A 23041-nucleotide genomic window follows, 5' to 3' on the forward strand; every position below is an offset into this window, starting at 1 on the left:
TCTTCCATGCAGGGGGATGCACTAGATGACTCCTGGAGGTTCCAGCCCTTCGTTTTTATGAATCTATAGTTAGTGCGGGCCGCTGAAAAGGCAGTGTCTCCCCTTTCAAGAAAGCAATGAAGAGATTCCCAGTGCCACCTCCTGGCTAAAGGGAGGAATGCCATCACATCCCACTGGTGGGAGTTTTAATAGAGAACCAGCCGGACTGATCTGTGAACAGACCATGTCTCAGTCTAATGTGGATAATGAGGGGGTTTTTTTTAAATGTCATTCTTTATTGGCATATTTTATTTTTAATATTTTGCAAGATTGAAAGTGGCAAACAACCAAAAAAAAAAATGCAAAGAATCTGAACAGTTCCATTCTATTTTTATTATTAAGTTCAAATGTTCAGATTCAGCTGCTTTTCCCCCTTCAGTCAGTTTAATGGATCTCCAGATTTCCTGCGGTGTTATTCATAACCTCCTTTACTGACTCATTTAGAAACAGCAGCTAATCATGTAGCCACAAACACTGATCATAAACTTCAGAAAGCAAGAAACCCCTCCCGCTCTGGAAGGGCCTAATCCTCAACCAGTGTCAATGAGTGTCACTCCACTGAAAGCAATGGACTGGGATTGATTGGCACCAACTGAGCATCTGAACCTATGACTGCAGCAATCACAGAACGTCTTAGCAAGGACTTAAGGCTCAAAGCAACTCCCCTGAGTTTCTGACAGCCCTATGGGGAGGCTGGAAAATCTCCTTAGAGACAGCGGTAAGATCAATTACCCTGCAATGTGCATCAGTTCAGTTAATCATTTATTATAATAGAGAAGCTGCTGTTATTAGAACTTGGTCCCGAACCCAAGGAAGTAAGTGGAAAGATGACTAGTGACTGGGTTTTGTGTCACTGCAGACACATGCTTATCTGTATGTGCTCTGAGCAGGTGCATTGACTTCAGTGGAATGACTTGTCAGTGTGCAGCTAAGCAGGCGCCTAAGTATTTGCCGGAGCAAGGCCTCAGTTTCTAATCCAAATAAACCCCCTATGAGTGGCTGGAGGTGTCATTTTTTTAAAGTCTCTGATCTGAATTCCTCTTTGCTGGCTATCAATCATCATCCTGCTGTGATGAGAATCTTCCTTCCTGCTGCCAGAATGAGGAATGCTGGTGAGCTGGGCATGGTTAATTTCACCTAACGACAGGTGTGTGTGTTTCAGCTGCACTTTCTGCTGCTCTTCTGCTGGGGTAGCTCCTTGGTTTCTCTATTTTTCATTCATGATTGGCCCAGAACAGCCCAACTTTTTTCCCCTTTCCTTTCGTCTACAGCCTAGGAGGGGAGCTGACCTTGATTGTGAGTGTGTTGATGGAGTGATCCTTTTACAAACTTAAGGGTTTAGAGGGTACTTTCCCTGCTAATTCTGATAGTCAGGGGGTGAAATCCATGTGGTTATATGTTTATGATTTTCTCTTCCTTTGTTATTTAACTCCCAGCACTCGAACTGGCAGTGAGAGTAGGTTAGATTCACTAGTTATGGGGGAGTGTGAAGTGCAGCGTAAGCACTGAGCATCAGCAGTGTTCTAGAGACTTCAGAAATGCTGGTAGACTCTGGGCAGTTAAAATGAGTCCGTGTTAAGAGAGTGAAACTAATTTACCCTCCATGTGTTGTCTTTAGTTCCCCATAAGATCTCAAATACCAGTCTGGCCTGCAAAAGGGAGAGTTGTCCTCTTCAGTGTCCTTACTTTTCAAATAATGTTTAATTCAGGTTTGTAAAATCATCATGAAAACTTTACAAGCCCCGGCAGAGGAAGCTACTTGCTCATGGTGATGGGGGTGAGGGAGAGGGGATTTTATTCTTCTCTTCCTCCCATTAGAAAAATATAAAATGGCAAGAAAAGAGTCTCAAACTGAATCTTTATTACAGAAACATAAGCAAGAGACTCTTTAAAGAATCTCCAGGCTATTCCTCCCTGGCTCTGTGACTTCAGTGCAACACAGGAAAGTTTAAGAGGTTCAGTCACTTATTTTTCTTGTGGGGGGGTTCTGCCTGCTCTTGGCTTGGTAACAAAAAGATGCGTTTTGCTCCCTCTGTCCTAGGATCTGCTCGCTGCCCAGGTTGCATCTGTTGCAGAGCAGAATGAGTTCATCTATCTTGCTGTCTAGTACACGTTCTGAAGAAGAGAAACCTACTGTTGTCTTGTGGGGTAAGGATCCTTTGTCAGGAGGAACTGCCAAGGGGTGAGCAAGATGAGCTGTTCTCTGGGTTCTCAGAACCAGTTGTGTGGTTTGTAGCTGGTATCTGCTAGCAGAAGGGAGGTTGATGGGCAGGAGGGGGGATCCCTTGTGAAGGGGTTGCAGAAATACCACTACAGGATGATATAATAAAAGCGGGTGTGTGAGAGTGAGAGAGAATTTTTCCCACCATAAGGCCAGTGGATCATTTCTAGGTGATGGAGCAAACCGCATTCCCCCCTTCCCTGGTCTAGGAGGGTCCTGGTGCCACCACGCTGCACTGTGATCGGCGTGGGATGTGCCTTCTCTGCTCGCCTCTGAGCAAGTGACCCATCTGGGCCGAAGAGGAGAGCATCAGCCCCTTGGCCAGCCAAAATAAGTCCCCAGGCTTTTCCTTTCCTCCAGACTCCCAGCGTTGTGACTTACCATCTAAGTACTTGCTTAGCTACTCCTTGAACCGGCCTGGCTTCCAGGGGATTCTGTTTTAACCCTGCCTTTAAGTGCTGTGTAGTGCTTCTGGCGTGCTTAGCGTCCCCGCATCCCTGCTGCTAGTTTCATTCCAGCTTCTTAAATCCAGCCTTAAATCTTACTTGTTTTCTTTGGCTGAGGCTGAATGAAAGGAGGAAAAGCAAAGCACTGGCTGTATGGTGGCATCATTAAGCTCTCGACTGGAGTTTCTATGTAGGAAGATGTGTTAGGGTTGCAACTGCTGGGGAGAGGAATTAAAACAGCTTTTGGATAGTTCCAGTGCCCCAGTTTGCAAAATACAAGCTGGTGTGTATTGGAAATACGGTCCCATCAGGAGTCAATGACCTTTCAGAGCAGATTCAGAGGTAAACTGTGTTCCACACAGCAGCATGTACACTGATAGGTTCTAGGCCAACCGAAGCATTGGGCTAGATGCCGGGATTATTGGATAGTTATTCCCTGGGCTGTGTTCTGCGGGAGGTCAGACTAGACTATCACAATGCTCCTTTCTGGCCTTCAGGTTTCTGCCAATGGGAAATACCTCTCAATGTCCCTGTCTTGTAGTGTGTGTGGATTCTAAAATGTATTTGATCAGGCCCCGCTTCTTTGTGTCTGTAGTAGTTTACGCTCCATCACCACATGAGTACATCCACCGATTAAAAAAAATAAATAAATTCACCCACAACTCGCACTACATATTAAAAGCAGTAAGGCATTGATTCAAACCGAGTCAACAATCCACTGTAATCAGAGCGAAAGCAAAACTGCACCTATGCTCGACGCTTACAATTAAATGTGCACACCACGCCGTAGCAAACGGATTAATGTACAGATGGCAACAACTTTGTATAGTGCTATGCAAGCCTGATGACAATCCTTCCCCTTCAGTCAAATGCACAGCACCGTCTGAGGACCTGATATGTCTGACGGAATCACCTTTGCTAGTTATTCAGTGCTGTGGGTAAAATGTGCACAGTATTGTCCCCCCTAAAGCTTTTCACACCCCCCCGAATACATTCTGTGCCCCCTCCCCGAGAGGGCCTGCCCCTTCCCCCATTTGAGAACCTCTGGGCTAGAGGGATTTGTTTGCTCTTGAATTTCCATTGGCAGATGCAATTTTTCTTCCACGCCTTGCAGGGTTTGTTGATAATGCCTCCACAAATGCGGCTGTGTTTTTCCCTAGGCTGTGAGCTGAACACCAGCACCAGGAGGTGTGTGGTGACGGAAGAAGATGACTTCCTGGAACACCTGGTTTTACTGAAAACAGTAAGCTACGTAACTGTCTGGGGATCCTGTCTGATAACCAGGGCTTGTCTGCACACCAACTTGCACCAGTTTAGTTAAATCAATTTACTTAAACGACTGCAAATCCCTGAGTGGACACTCCAATTTCAGTTTGAGGGGCTTATTTTGGTTTGGTTTGGTTTAACTTAAGCCCAGACTCTGCTGACGAGCAAATGCAGAGGGGATTTGGACATTTTTGGAGCACAGGAAAGTCCAAGGTGCCCTGCGTCTGGTCTAGGAAAGCACGTGTGTCTGTGTGGGAGATGAGCTCTGCTGACTCAGTGCCATCTCTAGAGGACAAGTGTCCACATGCAAGTTGCCTGGGTTTGAGGAGACGTGGTCTGTTCATCCAGCCCTGGATGTTTTCCTTTCGTCCTTAGAGGCTGGGTGAAAGCACCCATGGAGAGGGCAATTCTGGGGGGAGATTTGCTCCCACTGCCCATGATGAAGAGAGGACGTCAGCCCCCGGGACTGGTGATCTGGCATCTTTAATCAGCACCTACGTCCCAAGCAAATGTTTAAATAACTTTAAAAGCTGCCTGGGTGAGGCCTGCTGGAGGGCGACTGACTCCGTGAACGTGGGGTTAGACGCAGCCTTCTGCAAGCTGGCCGATGGGGTCAGAGTGCACTGAAGTGGGGCAGGAGGAAGGCTCGCTGTGTGGGGACCAGCCCACTGCAAACCAGCATCACGGTGCCGCGGCTCTGTTCTGTTCTGTTCCACCGTTGCAGATCTGTCTTGATGCGGAGGCCAAGGATGAAGTGCACGTGGTGGCGGTGGCGTCAAAAAACACCTATGGCGACAACAGGCCAGTCCCCATCGCTTCACTGAGACTCTCAGTCCTACCAATGGTAACTCCATGGGGAAACGCGCTGCATGAAGGCAGGAGTTTAACAGCGCAACCCCCCAGAACGCTCTCTGCCCAGCAAACGACTCATCTGGGCAAACTACAGCGTGGGCACATGCCCGCCAGCTCACCTGGCAGCTGTATGCCTCAAGTTCACGGAGCCGCACGCTAGCCAGCTTCTTTCTTCTCAACATCTCAGTGATTCTGGTTCTTATTTAAATGTGAAACGTTCTGTTTCAGATCAGTCTCGATGGCTTTGAATTTATCCCTCCTGTTGCCTTTGAATTAAAGTCTGGAACTGGGCCAGTTTATCTCAATGGACAACATCTGATCTGTGAGTAAGACTGGTGCCCTGGTGTCTGTAATGAACTGAAGCGACAGCATGGCTTGATTGGAGGGAGCATTGTCTGGTGGTCAAATCACAGCACTGGGAGTCTGACCTCATGGAATCTATTCTCATCTCTGACACTGACTTGGTCTGTGGTCTTGGGCAAGTCAGTTGGTCTCTCTGAGCATCTTACTCTGAGAAATGGAGACAATAATGACCTAGCCAAAGTGTTGAACAAAATCTGTTCACCTTTTGTAAAGCTCTCTGGAGAGTGCTATAAGAGGGACATGATCCGAGAAAGTCTCCAACTCTCTCCACTGCTACCCTCTTTACGTGGCTGAGGCTTTCCCTTTGCCTCTTCCCCCACAGCCCATCTTTCTGGCATTCAATTCTTGGGGTGGTTCTCTTCTTGGGGTACACAGGTATTGATTGAGCTGCAAATGTTGCAACCAAACCGAAGGTCTCTTTATGTGCGTAATAGGGGATCCTCTGTGTTCACCCTCTTCTGGTGAATGACCTGAAGTGCTTTGGATGCTAACCTGCACAGCACCATAAAAAACCATACATTGGGGGTGGAGGTTTATGTTGACGGTAACCTTGCAATTCTCACTTCTTTCCAGTGGAAGATGATGCAGAATACGAAGCAAGAGGGGGATGGCTGGCAGAAGCGGAGTCGTTCTCTTCGGCGGGAGTGGAAGAAGAGAGAGTAATTTGTTTCATTTATAGCCAACTTCTCTATGGCTTGTTTTGTGTCTGCTTTGTGGGACGCGCTCCCAATCCAAACGGTCACGATGCTGCTCGTCAGCGTCGGAGGAAAAACTGAGCAATCGCCCAGCTTTTCAAAGTATTTTTAACTTCTTTCCAAGCACTTTCTTTTCATTCTCATTCCAATCTGAGACACTCTGGTCAATGCTTTCCTTTCTCTCTTCATGTAACACTGAGGAGACACGGTAAACATCTTGGACAGCTATTCAAAACAGCGCACCTTTGCTCGAGCAACATTGTGCAACAATTTTGCTTTGAGATGGTTAATGTCTTTGATCTCTTTCCTCTTCGGTTGCATGACGTTGGGTCTCTGACATGTTTGCTCCAGGCATAAACGTCCAAGCTCCCCTCCAGTGTGATTAATGCCTTTCTGCTACTGCAGAACAGATCCATGGGCCAGGACGTGCTGGTGATTCATGGAAATCTGAGACTGGGGAAGGACAGCTAGGTTCCAGCTAGTACAGGATTATTCCCTACAACACTGCTTCTCATGCTCTGTCCAGCCTACTTCTTAACTATCCCATGACTGGGCTTCTACCACTTCCCGTGGGCGATGATGATGATGCCAGGGCTTTGTAGAGCTCTCACTGTTGGAGAAACACGCTGCCTTTCCCTTTAACGTCACGCCCCTGCCTCCCCGCTGTGCCCCTTCCTATGCCTTCACACCCTCTCTAAACGCTGCGCCACGGCTAGTCACGCCATTGGCATGCTTGGGCTAGTTTGTCCTAACAGCTGCTGGCTTCCTTTGGGTGCTGCTTGGCGTCTTAGAATATTTGTGCCTGGTTTTCTAAAGAGACCAGCTCCCGTTTATTCCTCAGACGAAGCGGCTGCCCTTTCCAAAGGACTCCGAGAACGCGGCAGAGAGGGCTCACCCTGGGTGCTGAGCTGTGAAATCATGGCAGGTTCTGGGCGGTGGTGCCGAACGGTGCGGGCTGGGGAAAGAGCCCTGCGTGGCAGGAGGCGCTCCTGCATGGTCGGCTAGGGGGGACCTAACCCAGTGGGCCACTTCCAGCGCGCTCATTTAGAGGGACTGTGGCTGGAGACCTCGATGTGTCATTGCCCGGCTCGTGCCGCAGCCCCGGTGCAGAGCTAGTTCTGCCTTAACGCTGTGCCTTCCTTTCAGGACAGGGCTGCCGAAGCTGTCCAGCCCCCCGCTGCGGTGTGCGTGGAGTAGGACTCCGCCCCGGGAAGCTTCAGACTCTCCTAAGCCATGCTGTACTGCCCTGGGACGATTAAACTCTGCTGTGGTGACACTGCTGCGTCTCCTCCCCTCCCGTGGCCTCTTCTTTCACTGACTAAAACGTCCTTTGCTCCCCAGATGGCTCCGTTCTGGAGCATGCCCCGCAACCTTTGCCGGGACTGTCCCTTAGTCAGCCGCACGGAGACCGACCGCGTCTCGATGCTAGCAACGGCTCTGACTGGTTGGTCAGCAGAAGCGTTACCCTGCGCCCTGCCGAGCTGACTGGATCCCCTGTCACTTCCCTGCAGTCTCACGTCTAGGCCCACTCAGCTGGGGAGCCGATCCCTGGACCCCACCCTTCCAAGACCCAGTGAGGAGGATGTGGGGCGCTGGGTGGGGTGGGGTTAGGGTAGGAGCCTCCCTAGGGTAGGGGGACCAGCTGGGTGTAGCAGGGAAGAAGGTTTCTCACTCCCCCAATTGGTATGTTGAAAGGAGACCCCCTGGTGCTATCCGTCTTCACCCGTCTCCTCCAGGGGCAGTCAGCACTCCCGCTGTCCTGCCGGCCTTCACGCTCCATTGCCACGGATCCCACACCCTCGGGACTCCAATGCCACGGCAATAATTCCGCTGCCTGGTTCCTCTCCTCCCAACTCACGCTGCCTTTAAAGGCTGCTTCCCTGCAGCCCCGGGCTTCTCTCCTTATGCCATCCCCTGCCGCTACAGCTCATGTCTTGCACAGGGGGCGGGGGTGGTGGAGGGAAGGACCTGGTGTGATGCTAACCACGGTGCTGGACCCCAGACAATCACGGGCACAGCCCTGCGATGCACGGAGCCGCGTTCGGTGCCCTGTACAAGCCATGGGACGGGCTAGATGCCGAAGGACGCGACCCCCCAAAGCAGGTAGGCAGGCGGGGAGTCCCCTGAGCTGGTCCCTGGGAGAGGCTCAGAGGGATGCGTGGTATGCACTGTCCCTCTCTTGAAGGTCGGTGACCCGCAACCGGAGGGAAGAGAGCTGGGTGTAGGGGTGTATGCCGGACGTGCACAGGGGACCTGAAACAAAGCTGCAGGGGAGAGGGCCCTCCCTCGTCCCCGGTAGCCTCGTGGCTGGGGTGTGCGCGCAGGAGACTCACTGGTGGACCTGCCAGCTCTCAGCCCAGTGCCCGAAGGGCTGGGCTAACGGTTACAAGGGAGCCGTGTCGCCTCCCTCCCCGGCCCTTGCGTGTGAACTCGCCGGATGCGGTAGGTGGCCTGTTGGATGGGGCCCCTGCGTGCAACGTTCTTGGCTTGTGAATCGCCGTGCGGCCCGGGTGGGAGGCAGGGGTCCGGGCGCCTGGTTTGATGCAGCAAAGGAAAAGGCTTGGGCCCGGGTGTGGATGACCGAGGTACCGGCCAAGGGGACTTAGGCGCACCCGTGCTGCCGGCGGCTTCCAGCCGCCGCGTGGTTGGCTGCTCAGAACGTTCAGTGGGCAGCTGTTTCCTGGGCAACACGTGTCCCAACAGTCCACGGCCCCGGGGAGTCGGGGGCAGTTGCGGGGCGGGGGCTCTCCTGGGAGTAGCAGGGGGGCCCTGTGGGAGCGCGGGAAGGACCAGCGTGAAACACACCGGGTCCTCCTGGCCATTGCTGGGCCATGGCCGCTCTGTCTCTCTTCCTTGACGTCCCGCTCACCAGGGGAGCGGACCGGCTCCTGGATGCCTACAGGCAGGATCCGTCCCCTGACAAGGTGTACCTCGACCACTGGGGTAGGTCCCGCTGGCTGGGCGCCGCTCGCTCTGGCCTGCACGCTTTCCTCAGCCGGGCCGCAGGGGCGTCTGGCTGCAGGGGAGCCCGAAAGGTGGGCCTGTGCTCGGCTTTCACACTCGGCGGGAGTCCAGGTTTGTTTCCTCTTTGCTGTGGCCGGGCCACGTTCGCTCCCTACTGAACAAAAGAGGTGAAATCCTGGCCCTGGCGCAGGCCAGGGGAGTTTTGCCATTGGCTTTCATGGCGTTCAGGATTTCACCCGGGGTCTGTTAACAGCCAAGGTGACAAACCTTCTCAGCGGGGCGTCTCCCTTCCCCTGGCGCCCCCTCCCCAGAACTAATGAGGAGGCGTGAGGTGAAACAGACCCCAGCTCACACACCTGCGGCTGTGCAGAGCGAAGTCACGGGGGGAGAGGGGGAAAGCAAAGGGGGGAGAGGCAGTGGAGGAAGGCGACGTCTTGTACGGCCCTCGTCTGACTCCGGCCGCGCTGGCAGGGTTGCAAATGTCTCTGCAGGTAGGGCGCCCGCGGCTGGTTTTCTCCTGTTTAGAGGAAAAGCCCCCTTTAAAAGTGCAATGAAATAAATGGTTGCCTGTCAGGCCGTAGACTCGTGTATGCAAGGAGCCACCGAGCGCCTACAGGTTGTGTCCTGTGCGGCACGGACCTTGTCCCGCTGTCTGCGCAGCCACTGCCGGTTGGCCACGGGGGCGATCGGGCTCTCACCGTTGTCCCAGGAGCTGGGGGGGCCTGTGCTCACAAACCACGGTCCTTCTGGCTGGGGGCCGGGGTGAGTATGTGGGGCTGTGATCATCCCAGGGCCGGGCTGCCAGAGGCCATCTCGCTCTTTCTGCCTGCAGGCTGCCAGACCGACAGCGGCGAAGCGTGGGTCTGCCCAGCCGTGAGACAGACCCTGCGGCAGATCGCCGACGACCCCACCCTGGACCACGAGTACCTCCCGGTGCTTGGGTTCCCCCGCTTCACCCAGGCAGCCACGGAGCTGGCGCTTGGCAGGGCGAGCTGTGCTGTGACTGAGAACAGGGTATGGATTCTGGGAGCTGCTGCTGGCTGTCCGAGGCCATGCTGCTGAAATCTGTGCGTTTGGAAAGATCCCCCGACCCCAAGAGAAACCACCCAGCTCTCCCCTACCCTCTACGGGCAGGCAAACCCCCTGGGGCCCCCGACTCACACTTCTGACCCCCCCCCGGTCAGTGCTTCTCATGGTAACCACCTCTGGCTACTTCATCAAGCCTTCAGGGGTCAGCCTGCTCCATCTAGACCCGTCCCTTCTCTCTCAGGGCTGGGTCACACCCAGTTTTTGTACCGCTACAAATGCTAGTGTGGCAGCAGTCTGGTGAAAACCATGCAGCTCCCTAGAGTTGGTGCAGTTATACTGACACGGGCCGAGCCGACTGGCACTACCATCGATCGGGGCAACAAATCCACCAGTGTGCGCAGCCGGTTCCAGCCCCGAGCGGCGTGCTCCTGTCTCGCAGACGCTGAGCCCTGGTAACCCCGAGGAAGCCTTTACTACAACGTGCAGGAGCCCCTTCCTCTACCGCCACACACACACACACACACACACACACAGGATTTTTGTCTTTAGACTGATGGGACAATTGAGTTCTGGGGAACTGGGGAAAACTAGAAGGCCTGGCTTTTGCAAATCCAGAGAGGTTTAAGTGGCTCTATGGAGCTAATAATCCTGCTGTATCTGTGTAGGCTGTAAATCTGCAGAGGGGGCCTGTCTCCCACATGGGGGGTGTGACTCACCTGGCATAGTAGGTCTTCCAGGCAGCACCAGACTGACATTGCTAAGAAAAAGGTCTCTGGGTTTCAATGGGGGAAGGAAAATGACTTATCTGGAGTCCTCAAGCGTTTTAAAATGCTTCTCCTGGACGCTAGGCCCAGTGGCACTACGAAAACCACACCGATTCCTACACACACAGTTCTGAGTGGAAAATCTCACTTAAATTTAGAGGAAAAATAACATTGAAAATCATGACCATTTTTGTGCCACTGTTTTTCCCTTCTGCCGCCTGCCTCATTGGTGAAGGGGCTACTGGGGCGAGAGATGCTCTAAGGAGAGAAGCTATAATCCTTACCCCCAGTCAGGGCAGGGATTTTCCATCTAGTCTGGCTGCCTGGCAGAGGCTGTAGAGTGTGACTGTCAAATTGCAGCAATACTGTTCTCTGCTTCGGGGGCAGTGTCTGGAACAGGCTCCTCATACCAAGGGATGTCCTTCAACATCCCAGGTGCTACCCAGCACTGCTGCTCTTCTTGTAGCTCATCTCCAGCAGGGATTTCCAGGAATGCCGTGTTTTGTGGGGCCCGAGTTCTAGTTCACTAGCGATGCAGCAGCCCTGGGACATTTGAGCTCTGAGGTCGCTTCTTGTCTCCACGCAAGCCAGGCAGGTGGCGTTCACACAGTCGGAGGGAGGGGAGCTGTTCGGATTGGAGCCGAATTCCTCCGGCGCTGGTATGACAGAAACAGCCCGAGTCCCGTCGTGGTTTATATTGCCTTTCCGCAGTGGGGTAAGTGACGTGTGCTTCAGAAACCGGTCCCGGCATTGCTCTGTAGGTTGGGCAGCTGCATCTTCCCCGGGTGCTCCTGTTACAAAGGCGAAGCCCAGGGCGTTGAACCGTGTGACAGCAGCTCCACAACCCACCAGCACTGCTAGAAAAGGGGGGCACTCAACGCTGACCCTGCCTGAGGATGACCTCACAAGCAGCTGCGGCGCTGATGCAAGCTGGGATGAGGGGAGCGTTCTGGCTCCAGGCCTCGCTTTGCCCACAGCCTCTCTGCTGAGTTTGCTGGCGGTGTGTAACGGCTGAGATGCGGTGTGTAGTGCAGATGGCCCCCGGGGGCTCTCTCCTGCCATCTGTCCTAGTCCTGGGAGCAGGGGACATTTTGGCATGGACAGGACCCCTGCTTAGCATCAGGAATTGGACTGGGAACCCCGGCTTTCCCCACAGCTCCTGCTTCTCTCTGCTTTGCTCACCTGCACTTTGAATGAAGCCCCGGGTGTCTTTAGCTCTTCACATGACCCTGAGCACAGGAAGAAACCACTGGGGCACTGCTGGGTCCCCGATAACCATGTTCACTACACGGACACACACCCACCAGGCCCGACTCCCTACACACGGCTGCTCTGGCTGGGGTGGGGCAACGTTGAACGCCGGGAGCACCACGAGACAGCTCTCAAACACTTTCCAGGGATAGCACCCAGTGGCTATCCCCTCCATCTCGATCACCAGCCCGTTTATGTCCCCAGACAGCCTCCAGTGTGTGTTCCAGGACGCCGGCTTTACGGAGATCCGCCCGTACCATTGCTGGGACCCTGTGAAGCTGGCGGTGGCCACAGAAGGATTCCTGGCGGTGCTGGAGGTACGGCGCTGGCCGGCATTTTGCCAGGTGCATCTTGCCCTAAACCGAAGTCCGATCCTCTCTCTCCGCTGCCCCGGCAGTGGGCAGCTGTGCTGGCCGCTTAGGCTCTCTTGCTTTCAGAGTGCCCCGGACCGCTCCATAGTTGTGCTGCATGCTCCTGAGGAAACCGGCCTGAGCCCCACACAGTGGGAAGAGGTTGCCAGGACCATGAGGGTAAGCCAGAGAGCGGGGGGGAGACGGGGCTTTTCTCCAGCTCAGGGGGCCGCCGGCGTCTCATTGTGTGCCCCGTTCCCTGCTGCGTCCCCAGAGGAAGCGCCTCTTCCCGTTCTTTGACGTCCCGGCTCAGGGCCTGGCCTCCGGAGACCTGGACCGAGACGCCTGGGCCTTGCGGCACTTTGTGACCCACGGGTTTGAGCTCTTCTGTGCCCAATCCTTCTCGAAAACCTTCGGCTTGCACGGTGCGTCCCTGGGCTGGCCTGGCAGCCGCCCGGGTCCAGGGCAGAGCTGGGAGGCGGGCAGGCAATGCTGACTTTCTGTAGCAGGGCGCTTCATTTGGGCAGCTTCTCCCGGCTAAGAGCTCTCGGAGGCCAGGGCTCGGGAACGGGTTGGACCCGGAGGGCTGACATCTCCTGCCCCTCAGGGCAACACGAGCAGGGGCTCCTGAGGACCAGCCTCGCTCAGTGCCGAGAGTACAAGGGGGAGGGAGAAGGGGGGTGACTGGCAGCTAGTGTAGACGTACCCCAGCTAGCGGCACTCTCACTAACAGGAGCAGGGAGGATGCAGCCGGGTGGCGCCAGGTGGGCTTGTGCAGCCATGCTGCAGCATCCCGGCTGCTAATTTGAGCTGGAGTCCCGCCAGCAGCAGGTACGTCTAGACGTGCCCTGAGACGATGCTGGGCCCAAGAGAAGACACCAGGTGTCGCTGCAGGCAGCAGAAAGGGCGGCTGGAGACTGGCAGGAACCGTGGTGGGGTGTGCGGGCTGCGGGGCTGGGTGTGGGAAGGTCAGAGCCTGAGCCAGGGCTGGCTGTGCTGGCAGAGGGGGTCGTCTCCCTGTAGGGGGGGTGCATGTCCTCCCTGCCGCCTTGCTCTTGTCACTGGGCAGATGAGCGGGTGGGGAACCTGATCGTGGTGGCGAGGGATAATGAGACGCTGGCCAGAATCCGCTCCCAGCTGCAGAAGCAAGTGATGGCGACGTGGGCCACCCCTGCCAACGTGGGAGCCCGGGTTGTCGCAACAGTGCTGAGCAACCGGGCTCTGTGGGGCAAGTGGTAAGGGGCAGAGCAAGCGGTGGCTGTAGTGCTGCGTGAGCGAGGCCAACTCCACGTGTGCTTTACACCCACCAGCAGGACGCAGGGGGACATGGGCACGGCCGTTCTGGAGCAGCCGAAGGTGCTTTGCAAACCACATGCTGCCAATTGCAGCCAGCTCTGGGGCGGGGGAAGGAGACACGGGGAGAACCCCTCTCAAAGGGTATGTCTGACCTATAGTGCCCCCTTCTGGCTAAATCTGCCTCAGGTTCCCCTTCACTCAGGCTCCCGTAGAAAGCGCACACAGTTCAGATATTCAAAGCATGCCCTTTGCTGGGGTCCAGTGTATTAAAAGTCCTGCACAAAATCTTTCAAAATAGAACTCAATCCCAGGGCCAAACTGGGCAGCCCCTCCATGCAGAACATCTGCCTTCCTTCCACCATCTCGGGCCTGGAGTCTGGTGTCTTCTCCAGGATCTCCAGGGACCTTTTTATTCCCTGCAGTGTCTGCAGACATCTGCCCCCTCTCCTGCAGCTGTCTCCCCCTTAATAAGACCCAGGTGCCTTCCTTAAGCCTGGTTGGGCAGCAGGGAATCAGTCTAGGTGCAGTCTTTTCTTGCAGGGCCAGTCACCCTGTGAGAAACACCTTCTGCCACCGCAAACCCTGACAGGCCATGTGAGCAGGGTTTGGGGCGCTCAGGAAGGGCCCCCCCACCCCAGCCTGGCGAAGCCATTAGCCCCTTGAAAGGAGAAGTGCAGTCCCTGTAATCCTGCCCCTGTAATCCTGCCTGCAGGAAGCAAAGTCTCCGGATGCTGGTCGAGAAGATCATGTTGATCCGGGAGAAGCTGAAGGAGAAGCTGCGGATCCTGGGCACTCCGGGCAGCTGGGAGCACCTCACGGCCCAGGCAGGGACGCGCAGCTTCATGGGGCTGTTCCGTAAGTACACGTCCTGTCCCTCCTCTGGGCCGCGCCTGGAGAATCTGCATCCTGGGCGACAGCACGAAGCTTGCAAACACACCCCCGGCTCCTCCATTCCCTGCTGTGGCCGGCCCAGACCCAGCCCCCGTGCCCCTGGGAGGGAGGGCCATGTCTCTGTACCCATATAACAGACAGGGAAACTGAGGCACTGTGCCTTGCCTAGAGCCCCTTGACTCCTCCCTCCCAGCCTATTCTCAGCTCACTAGGCCACACTCCCTTCTCGCAATGAGGGTTTGTAGGAAACGAATGAGGCTTTGTTGTGTCGTCTTAGCGTCCCAGGTGGCTTTCCTGGCGAAGCACAAACACATCTATCTTCACCAGAGCGGCCAGTTCAGCGTCTGCAGCCTGAACTCGCACAACCTGGACTACGTCGCCCAGAGCGTCAGCGAGGCAGTAAGCGCCGCCGCGGGGGGGGCACCAGGCCTGAGCCAGGAGGAGATGGAGTGAGAGCGCCACGTCCAGCGCAGCTGCCATCACTTTCGATCCCGCGGGTTTGGAAAGGGCTCTGTGAGCCGACGGCCCCGGCAGCAGCGTGCGCGCCTCGCCTCTGCCCGCAGCCTGCCCCGGGGAGCGCTGCCCCGTCTGCTAACTGAGTAAAGGCGACCGTGAGAATATCCGCTCTTTGCCCTGCTACCAAAACCTCTCCAAGCACTACCCGGGCAGTGACAGGCCGAGCGGCACAGGGTGGCCAGGGGCACTGAGAGGGGAAGTGACTCACGCAGGGTCGCCCGGCAGTTCAGGGCCAGGCCTGAGAAAAGAGCCCAACGCTCTGTGTGGGTGTAACGAGGGGCCGGTTTGTCCCTACCCACCTCCTGCTGCGCACTGGCTGGCTGGGCAGCGCTGCCCACACCCACCTGGATTATTCTCGCCCATTGGTCGCTGTAGCCCCACACCCACACCAAAAGACAGCTCTGCTTCCCTCGCCCAGGGGCGGGGGAGCCCGATTCAGCGGGCGGAGAGCACCCAGCCGGCAGCGTGATGGACAGGGGGCGGCACACCAGAGGGACCAGTAGTTTTGAAACGGTGACTCTGATCTGCCCCCTGGCTAGCAAACGGGCATTAGCACAGGCAGGGGACCGGCCAGCAATGCACCCTCTGCTCCTCATGAACGTTGGTCACGGGCAACAACGTTTTTCAAAATAGTTCAGGTTTTTCTGCCAAAACACGGGGCTGAAAACGAAGCCCCAGTCCAGGTTTTTGAGCCCGGCTGACTCTCCCCGTGGTCGAAAGGCCATTTTTGGGCCGACGAGACGTGTTGATGAGACGTGGGTGACTGGCTCCAGCTGCCGTGGAGGCCACGGGCCTCATCCAGCGCCCGCCCCACGCCATGGGCGTCCGTGGGCGGGGGCGAACAGTCACTAAAGCGTCTGTTTCCAAAGCATCAAGCAGCCGGGTGGAGCTGGTGTGGGTGTTCCCAGGCGGGCTGGGCCCGGTGCTCTGCCAGCTGCATGGCTACTGGGGGTCCGTACCCATTCCCTGCACAGCTGCCCTCCCTCCATCGCAGGGCGGGGGAGGAATCTCCTCCGATCTGATTACACAGCGCTGCCTTTTGGTTGCAATGGGTTCCGCTGAAGGTAACTTCAAGGCAACAAATTGCTTTGGCCTGAAGCCAGAGATGGAGGAGGGGAGAGAGGGCAGGAGTGAAGGGCCGTGCTACCACGGCCCGCTGCACCCAGGGAAAGCACGCGGGTCCCGTCACTGCAATTTGCCTCCCGCCAAGCCACAGGGCTCTAGAGACTCAGTCAAAGGGAAACGGGGGGAGGAGGGAGGGTCCCTGCCTCAACGATAAACTGCAGGGGACTCCCTCAGAGCTGAGATTCAAACCGCCCTGGCCTGCTGCTTGCACTCTTCCACACGAGCAGCTCAGCTCAGGTCCCCCTTCCCTCTTCCCCTCCCTGAATTCTGGCCGCAGGCAGGGTACATCCTCTCACGCAGTGAGAGACTCTCTCCCACCTGCTCCACGGCCCCTGCTCCTGGCCATGGTCTCATGCTACAGGCAGCGCAGCTCGGAGTTAGCGTTAGTGACGCACGCCGTTTCCATCCTGCCATCTACAGGTTTCCAGATGGCTTTGTGTGGACTTGCCCCGCTGCCAAAATGTTCCAAAGGGTGGCATTTCTCCCGGGCTGGAAATTCCCTTTTCTCACCAGCTCTAGTCTGCCAGCGCCCGCTGCCTTTCCCCGGGGGATCTGTGCGTGCGTGTGTCCGCTCCCCCGCAGCCCGGCTCCCCTGGGTCTGTTCTCACAGGCACCGTCTATCACGGCCGTCCTGTCACTGTCACGGGGGCCTGCTGTCTGCGGCAGACAATGGTGCCCCCCGAGGCTGAGCCACCAAACAGGGAGGGAAGGTAGCTATTTGCAGCCAGGGAAAGAAATGGAAGTAAGAGAAGCAGAGGAGCTTGTGAGGGGACAGGGACCTTCCAGCGAAGTCCAGTAAGACAATAAGCCCTGAGCATTAAGGGCGGCTGGTGAGGGATAGTCCACAGCTGCCAGCGGGAGTTGGGGGCACGGAGCCCATTTGGAAACTTGTATGTCCCCTCCTTGTCCACTCACCTGGGGGGGGGGGTGCTTCAGCTGATCTGGTTTCCGATCTCTGCCCTCGATGACTTCGCAGGGGGAGGGCCCAGCCAGGAATGAGACACAAAGGCCATTAGCTACCGCACCCTATGCGTGCCAGCAGGAGGCATGCTGGTATTTTAATTGCTGCCTGACAGGTGCGCTGGGAAAAACTGCACCTCCAGCGCTGGCCCAGGTATCCGGCGTGCTCCCCGGGCCGTGCTCCTGCCCCAGTGGGATGTCCTGTGGTGCTAGCGATGCTCTGCTGATCGCTGGACTGCCCAGCAGTCTGCTTGGCAGAGACGCAAGGGGCGCTCAGTTCTGCAGGTCAGCCGGGGGGTGCTGGAGCATGCTGGTGCCGGCAGTCAAAGGGGGCAGCAGCAGCAGTGCCTGCGGAAGGAGGAAGCGTGATCTGGTGGTTACAGTACCAGCCTGGGACTCAGAGAGCTGCCGCCAGCCCCCAGCACTGCTGCAGGCTCCCCATGTCGCCTCTCGGTGCCTCAGTTTCTCCAGCCGAGCCCCACTAGGGGGCTAATAGTCCTGCCCTACCTGTTTGTGAGCACAAAGCCGTACACGGTTAAGAGTTGCCCAGACACAATGGTGCTGGGGCCTGCTCAGCGCGGAGAGAGAAGCCGCAGCAGCGGCAGAGTTAATCAGGAGGGGGCAGCTTTAAAATCTTGTCCCCCCCTAAATGCACATTTCAGCAATTAGGCTGGGCGCAGTCTCGCCGTCAATAACTGTGCTCCGTGACTAATCCCCTGACAAGTGTCTGTTTGCCTGAGCGAAATGAAGTTGTGTTGCAGCAGCATGTGACAGGCGAGGGGAAAACACAGCAGAGGGTCTTCTGAATGAGCAGTGACAAAACGAATGTGATTAACGCTCCTAATGGCGAATAATTGCCTGGATCCATTAGACACATGATATTAGCAGCTAGCGCAGGCTCTTTAAAGAGGCACGCGGTGTCCCCAGCCAGCGTGGGGAGGGGACGTGGGCAGGGAGGGTCTGAATGTTTCTCGTAACCGCAGACTAAAATAAACTAAGACAAGCTAAGGGCTTTGCTTTTCCAGTAATCGCTCATGAGGGGCGGGAAATGGAATAAGATGGCATCAGCCCCGTCGTGCGTCCCTAATGGGCCAAAGTTGTGTACCAAGCACACGCAGGCCATAAATAGCCTATTAAGCCATCACCCCCCCGCCCCCCGGGGTCTGTTTGCTTTTTGCCAGTACAGGAAAGCAGGATCTGGCTATGTGAAACCAGTCCTGCATCCTGCGTAGCCAGCCCCTGGGCATGCACTGCGCAAAGAGAAACCTGAGCGACGCTCCTCTGAGACGGAGCCCCTGGCGTCAGCACCTCTGCGTCTCACCCTGGCTCCTTCGGCTGCTTCCGAAGGCGCTTGGACCCCTGTTGGAGACTTCCCCTCTTGGGAGCGCTGCAGAGCTGCAGGGCGGTCTCTTCAAACCACGCCAGCATGGATTAGGGACCCAGGATTCAGGGCCATTGGGTGGAATGGGAACGCAAAGGCGATGCATGTTTCTCAGCCAGCTTGTCCGCTCCGCACCCAGTGGGTGACAAAGCCAAAGTGAAGGCGGAAGCTGTGGCACGGACACTTTTCATAAAAAATAATAGACGTTTCCCATGTGCCCCACACACCCAGGGGCGTCTTATTACCCAGCATGCACCACAGCAACTTTGCACTGCTGCTTTGCATGCCTGCCTGCTACCTGCAGTGAGGAGCTGATGCTGAGATTCGGTTGCATTTGAATGTTACTCCTGGGCATTGCACTCAACATCCGGGTCTTGGCAGAATACTGATGCTACGTCGTCCTTCTAGAGTCTCTTTCATCCCCTTGACTAAAGGGTAATTACTAAAAAGCACTTTGCTAAGGTTAATTACAAGTCTCACAAGCCCCCTGGACACCCCTCCCTCTCCTTTTACTGAAGGCATCTATCTGTCTGATCTCCGTACACACCCCTCCATCTGTGCATCAAGCAGTACAGGCTATCACCCACCACTGAAATGCGCTACCGCTGGAACGGAAAGCTACAGCCGTTTCATATTGTTGTGTCCAGACAGACCCACAAGGTGCATTTCGGAAGGCTAAATCTCATTCCCAAGGACAGGATGTGGGAACAACCCTGTTCTTACAACCAATGCTATCACCAGCTCCTTAATGAACCCAAGACCCAGCCCTGGGGCCTGCATTTTACAGTTCGTCAGGGAGATGGTCCCTCCACTGAGCCACTAGGCTTGTCTCAGTGTGGTTCCCATGGCACTGCCTTACACAGTCTGAGTAGGTGCTGCAGGACATGGGTCCTTTCGTTGCTCATAGCTTTAACTCCCTTAACTGGGCTTTTACAAAGCTGTGGAATAGTCAGTACTGGAACGCAGGGGAAGGGAGATAACACTGTGCACATCTGACCAAGTGGGTTACAGCCCACGAAAGCTTATGCCCGCAGAAATTAAATGCGTTAGTCTTTAAAGTGCTACAGGACTTGCGTTGTTTTTACTGTGCACTAATTGGTCCTTTGATGAAGTAACAGAGGTGGAAGAAAACATGAAAGGAGATGGAAACATAGCAACATTGCAACAAATAATTCATGTTGTGTTTGCCTCTCAGGCTGCTTTGCTGGCAACTAACCAGAGATGTGAAGGGTTTCGTCTATTGATTGTGATGCCTTTCACCAAGGGTCAAACAACACCCGTCCCATGGGCACGGTCCCTGTCGCCCACACATCATATGGAGAGCCTGCTTTGGAGAAGTGTCTTGGGGGAGAAACGGGGGCTTTCTAGACACGGTGCAAATGAACTCATCTGAAAAGCCTCCCAGGAGAGGTTTGAATGAATAGTAATGCTCCAGTTGGAAGTTTCGGAAAACCAGAGCGAGCAACTTGTCACGTGAACTCGCCCCCACTCTCCCCACTTCAAAGATGATGCCACCACGCAGCTACGGCTGGAACGGGCAGAGGGCCCATAGATTTCTACCCTGCAGCCCACAGGTACCCAGAGGCACGGCCCCTGGAGATGACACTCCTGTATGCGGGACCCCAGCAGGACCCACTTGGCCCTTGGGCCGCTCCAAGGTGTGATCTGCTCCCTGTAGTGGCCATCACATACAGACCACGACCCGTTTCTATGCTGGCAGTGAGCATGGGTCAGATGCAAGCCAGGCTTATGGCGGTTTTATCTAAAGCCTCTGTGTGCATGACAAAGGTTCTCTGGTGCGCTGTGCAGGGCTGAAATGCTCCCCTTTTGCTATCCCTTCTGTAAATCTCTCCTCACGTGCTGCTGGCCCGTGACTGTGCAGGACTGACTCAGGCATAGATACCAGGGGATAAAGAGCACTGGGTCAATTCATCTCTCGCTCAATGCCACTGCAATCGGTCACTGGGATTAGGCCAGGGGCAAGTTTCCCAATTACTGCTCATTAATAATAGCATGGCCACTGCACAGTAACTAGGTAACCTCTTACCCTGTCATCTCAGGCAATTAACTTGTGTCCACCTGTGTTTACAATGTTCCTTAATTACCTGCTAATTAAGCAGACTGGGTGTAGGAGGTAGCAGCATCATTACCTTACAACCGTACTCCACTCTGCCAATCCCCATTGCCTAGGCGGCTCCAGGAGTACAGGTGGCTGCCCTCAGCGACCTGCTGCCCCACTGACATTGCCAGCAGCTGGTTTCTACATGGGTCTGCATCTGGATGAGCAGTCCTGGATATAGGCAGCCCTGTCTCCTCTCCCCAGCCTCGGTACAGAATGGGCAGAAGCAGGTAAACCCCTTCCAGGGTCCCCGTTGCCAAGCACACCTCTCCCCTGTGGTGTTGGAAGATCCCTTTAGCAATTCAGAGCCTCCAAGGCCCCACTGGTTTTACTGCTGACTCAGCTGACCAGGGTCCTGCTTATAACGCAGGATCTTGAGCCAGCTCTGAAGGGAGATTTCCTCCATCCAGGCCCCCACGTTAGCCGTAGGTTAGGAAGGGCCGTCAGTATCAGCATGTCTGGCTCACCAGGAAATGAAAAGCCGCATGTCCCCTTTGCCACCCGGTCCCCGTCCACCATCTCCTGCATAAGATGCTATATGGAGACATAAGAATGGCCAGGCTGGGTTGGACCAATGGTCCATCCAGCCCAGTGCCCTGTCTTCCCACAGTGGCTAGTGCCAGGTGCTTCAGAGGGAGTGAACAGAACAGGTCATCACTGGCTGATCCATCCTGTCCACGAGTCACTGTCACATGGCTTGTCTGCGTTTAACTTCAGTGCTTTTGAAGCAGCTGGGTTCAGCCAGCCTCTTGGCAGACAAAACCTCAGCTGTGCTGCAGAAGAGCTTCCTGTCGGTGCGTCTCTGCTAGACAAGCCCGGGGAAGCACAGACCTTGCCAGTAACTCGGGATGAACAGCAAGGCAGTGTGTGGCCACAGCTGCATGAAATGTTGCTCAGCGCCTCAGCTCTTCCATTGGGCAGCGCAGTCACTTCTGATAAGCCCGGAGACACGCCTCTGTGTCGCGTGCCTGGGGAGAAATGCCGACAGGCAGGAGTGATGCATCAGTCTTGCAGATGAGAGAGAATTTGTATAACTTTATTTCAGCCGTCACTTGCTGAGAGAGCTGTGAGATTTCAGCTGCTCAGCACAGCAATGTCTGCCTGTCAGCCAGGTCCACGGGTCCTTACTTAGAGTTCACCCATCCCTAGCTTGGACAAAAATCTCCCACTGATCTCAAATGAGTAGCACCACCCAGTTATGTTCTGGGGCATCTGTCCACTCTCTGGAATGCAAATTGGAACGGGACTTGTGTGTTTTTGTTTTGTTTGTCTGCTAAGGCTCAGCTCTGCCAGCCTTACTCACAAGTGAGTGATGCTTTTCTTCTTGAGAAGCCCCGTCAAAACAATGGCACAACACACACAATCAAGCGTTACTCAGAGTGAGGGAGGCAGAGCCTTTTGTTTGCGCACCAGGTTGGTGCTTGGCAAACACCATCATTTAGGGGAGCAGAGAGAACATGGTAGCGGGTTTGAGTTCTGCAGGTCTCTTCATAAGAGCATCACTCCTTAGAGGAGAACTCCCTCCTGGGGAAGTAAAGACTAGATGAAGGAAGGCAGGACACCAAAGTGATGGAAGCAGTCGTGACATTGAGAGGAGGTCACACTGTTGTTGGTAAACAGCTTTTTTTGCCTTATTTTTTTCTGCAAGGAAGAAGAGAGACCCAAGCGCGTTACTTCCCTACAAAGCAAGGCATTGGTGGCTCAGCTGGCTTATTTCTGATTTCTGCTGATCACTGACCTAGCTCTGCCGTCCCTAGTCAGTTAATGCCTGGCGGTGACGCGGTGTTCTGGGTAAAAGCGCCCAGCTTTGGGGGTGGGAGGAATCACCTGTGGGCAGGACCATTCCCATTCAATATTCCATCTCCCGTTGTGTTCAGCGTCGGGTGGGAAAACGTCCACGTGGAAACATCTCAGGAGGAAGGCAAGTAGCCGCTGAGGAGTGTCTGAAACCTCCTTCACAGGTGGATACTGGCTTCCTAGTGTCTCCCCTGACCCAAAGCCCCTGCCATGCAGGGAGGCTGACTTTTCATGCCAAAGGCTAGCATGGGGTTGTCTCGCATGAATGAGGACTGGCTGCTTGGAACGAAAGGCTTCAGGGTCAGCCATCACTGGCCAAAGGGCTGGCACCACAGGCCAGGATTTAGCAGAGCCAGATTCGATAGGTGTGGTTGTCTGCTAGAAACCCCGGAGATCACCACAGGGGCAGATGTTTCATCGTATGAAGTGGCAAGAGGGGGGAAATCCTGGTGAACAATTCAAGTCAAATGCCTGGGGAGGTTCCATTTGTACAGCCCCAGTCCTGCTCCTGTTAACATCAGTGGTAAAAAAAAAACCCTGAATTCAGTGGGGTCGGAGCAGATTCCCCCGGTCTGCAGCACAATGTCGTTGGGGCCGTTGGGCGCGGATGCACGGCTCTGAAAGGAGCCATGTTTAATTCCTGTGCACTCTCTCCCCTGCACTTTGTTCATGGGCCTCTCCTGGGCAGAGCGTGTGTGTCTTGCTGTGTGGTTGTG

At 55.3% G+C, this 23041-nt stretch overlaps 2 protein-coding genes across 2 annotated transcripts; both read left to right on the forward strand.

The window, feature by feature from the left end:
* Nucleotides 1–1316: 1316 nt before the first annotated feature.
* Nucleotides 1317–7176, forward strand: LOC137154917 (nucleoplasmin-like). The gene is made up of 8 exons (XM_067550768.1): nucleotides 1317–1335; nucleotides 1908–1994; nucleotides 2081–2187; nucleotides 3867–3949; nucleotides 4697–4816; nucleotides 5053–5146; nucleotides 5761–5846; nucleotides 7029–7176. Exons 3-8 carry the CDS (start codon nucleotides 2121–2123, stop codon nucleotides 7077–7079), a joined length of 501 nt encoding a protein of 166 aa, XP_067406869.1. The 5' UTR covers nucleotides 1317–1335; nucleotides 1908–1994; nucleotides 2081–2120; the 3' UTR covers nucleotides 7080–7176.
* Nucleotides 7177–8713: 1537 nt separating this feature from the next.
* On the forward strand, nucleotides 8714–15031 carry LOC137154911 (aspartate aminotransferase, cytoplasmic-like). Its single transcript, XM_067550764.1, has 9 exons — nucleotides 8714–8825; nucleotides 9679–9860; nucleotides 11231–11354; nucleotides 12095–12207; nucleotides 12328–12420; nucleotides 12515–12665; nucleotides 13310–13475; nucleotides 14249–14391; nucleotides 14705–15031. Exons 1-9 carry the CDS (start codon nucleotides 8714–8716, stop codon nucleotides 14878–14880), a joined length of 1260 nt encoding a protein of 419 aa, XP_067406865.1. The 3' UTR covers nucleotides 14881–15031.
* The last annotated feature ends 8010 nt before the right edge of the window (nucleotides 15032–23041 follow it).

Source organism: Emydura macquarii, unplaced genomic scaffold (assembly GCF_026122565.2).
Source record: "Emydura macquarii macquarii isolate MOO-44397 ecotype Brisbane River unplaced genomic scaffold, CSIRO-AGI_Emac_v2 contig_1313, whole genome shotgun sequence".
Taxonomy (NCBI): domain Eukaryota; kingdom Metazoa; phylum Chordata; order Testudines; family Chelidae; genus Emydura; species Emydura macquarii.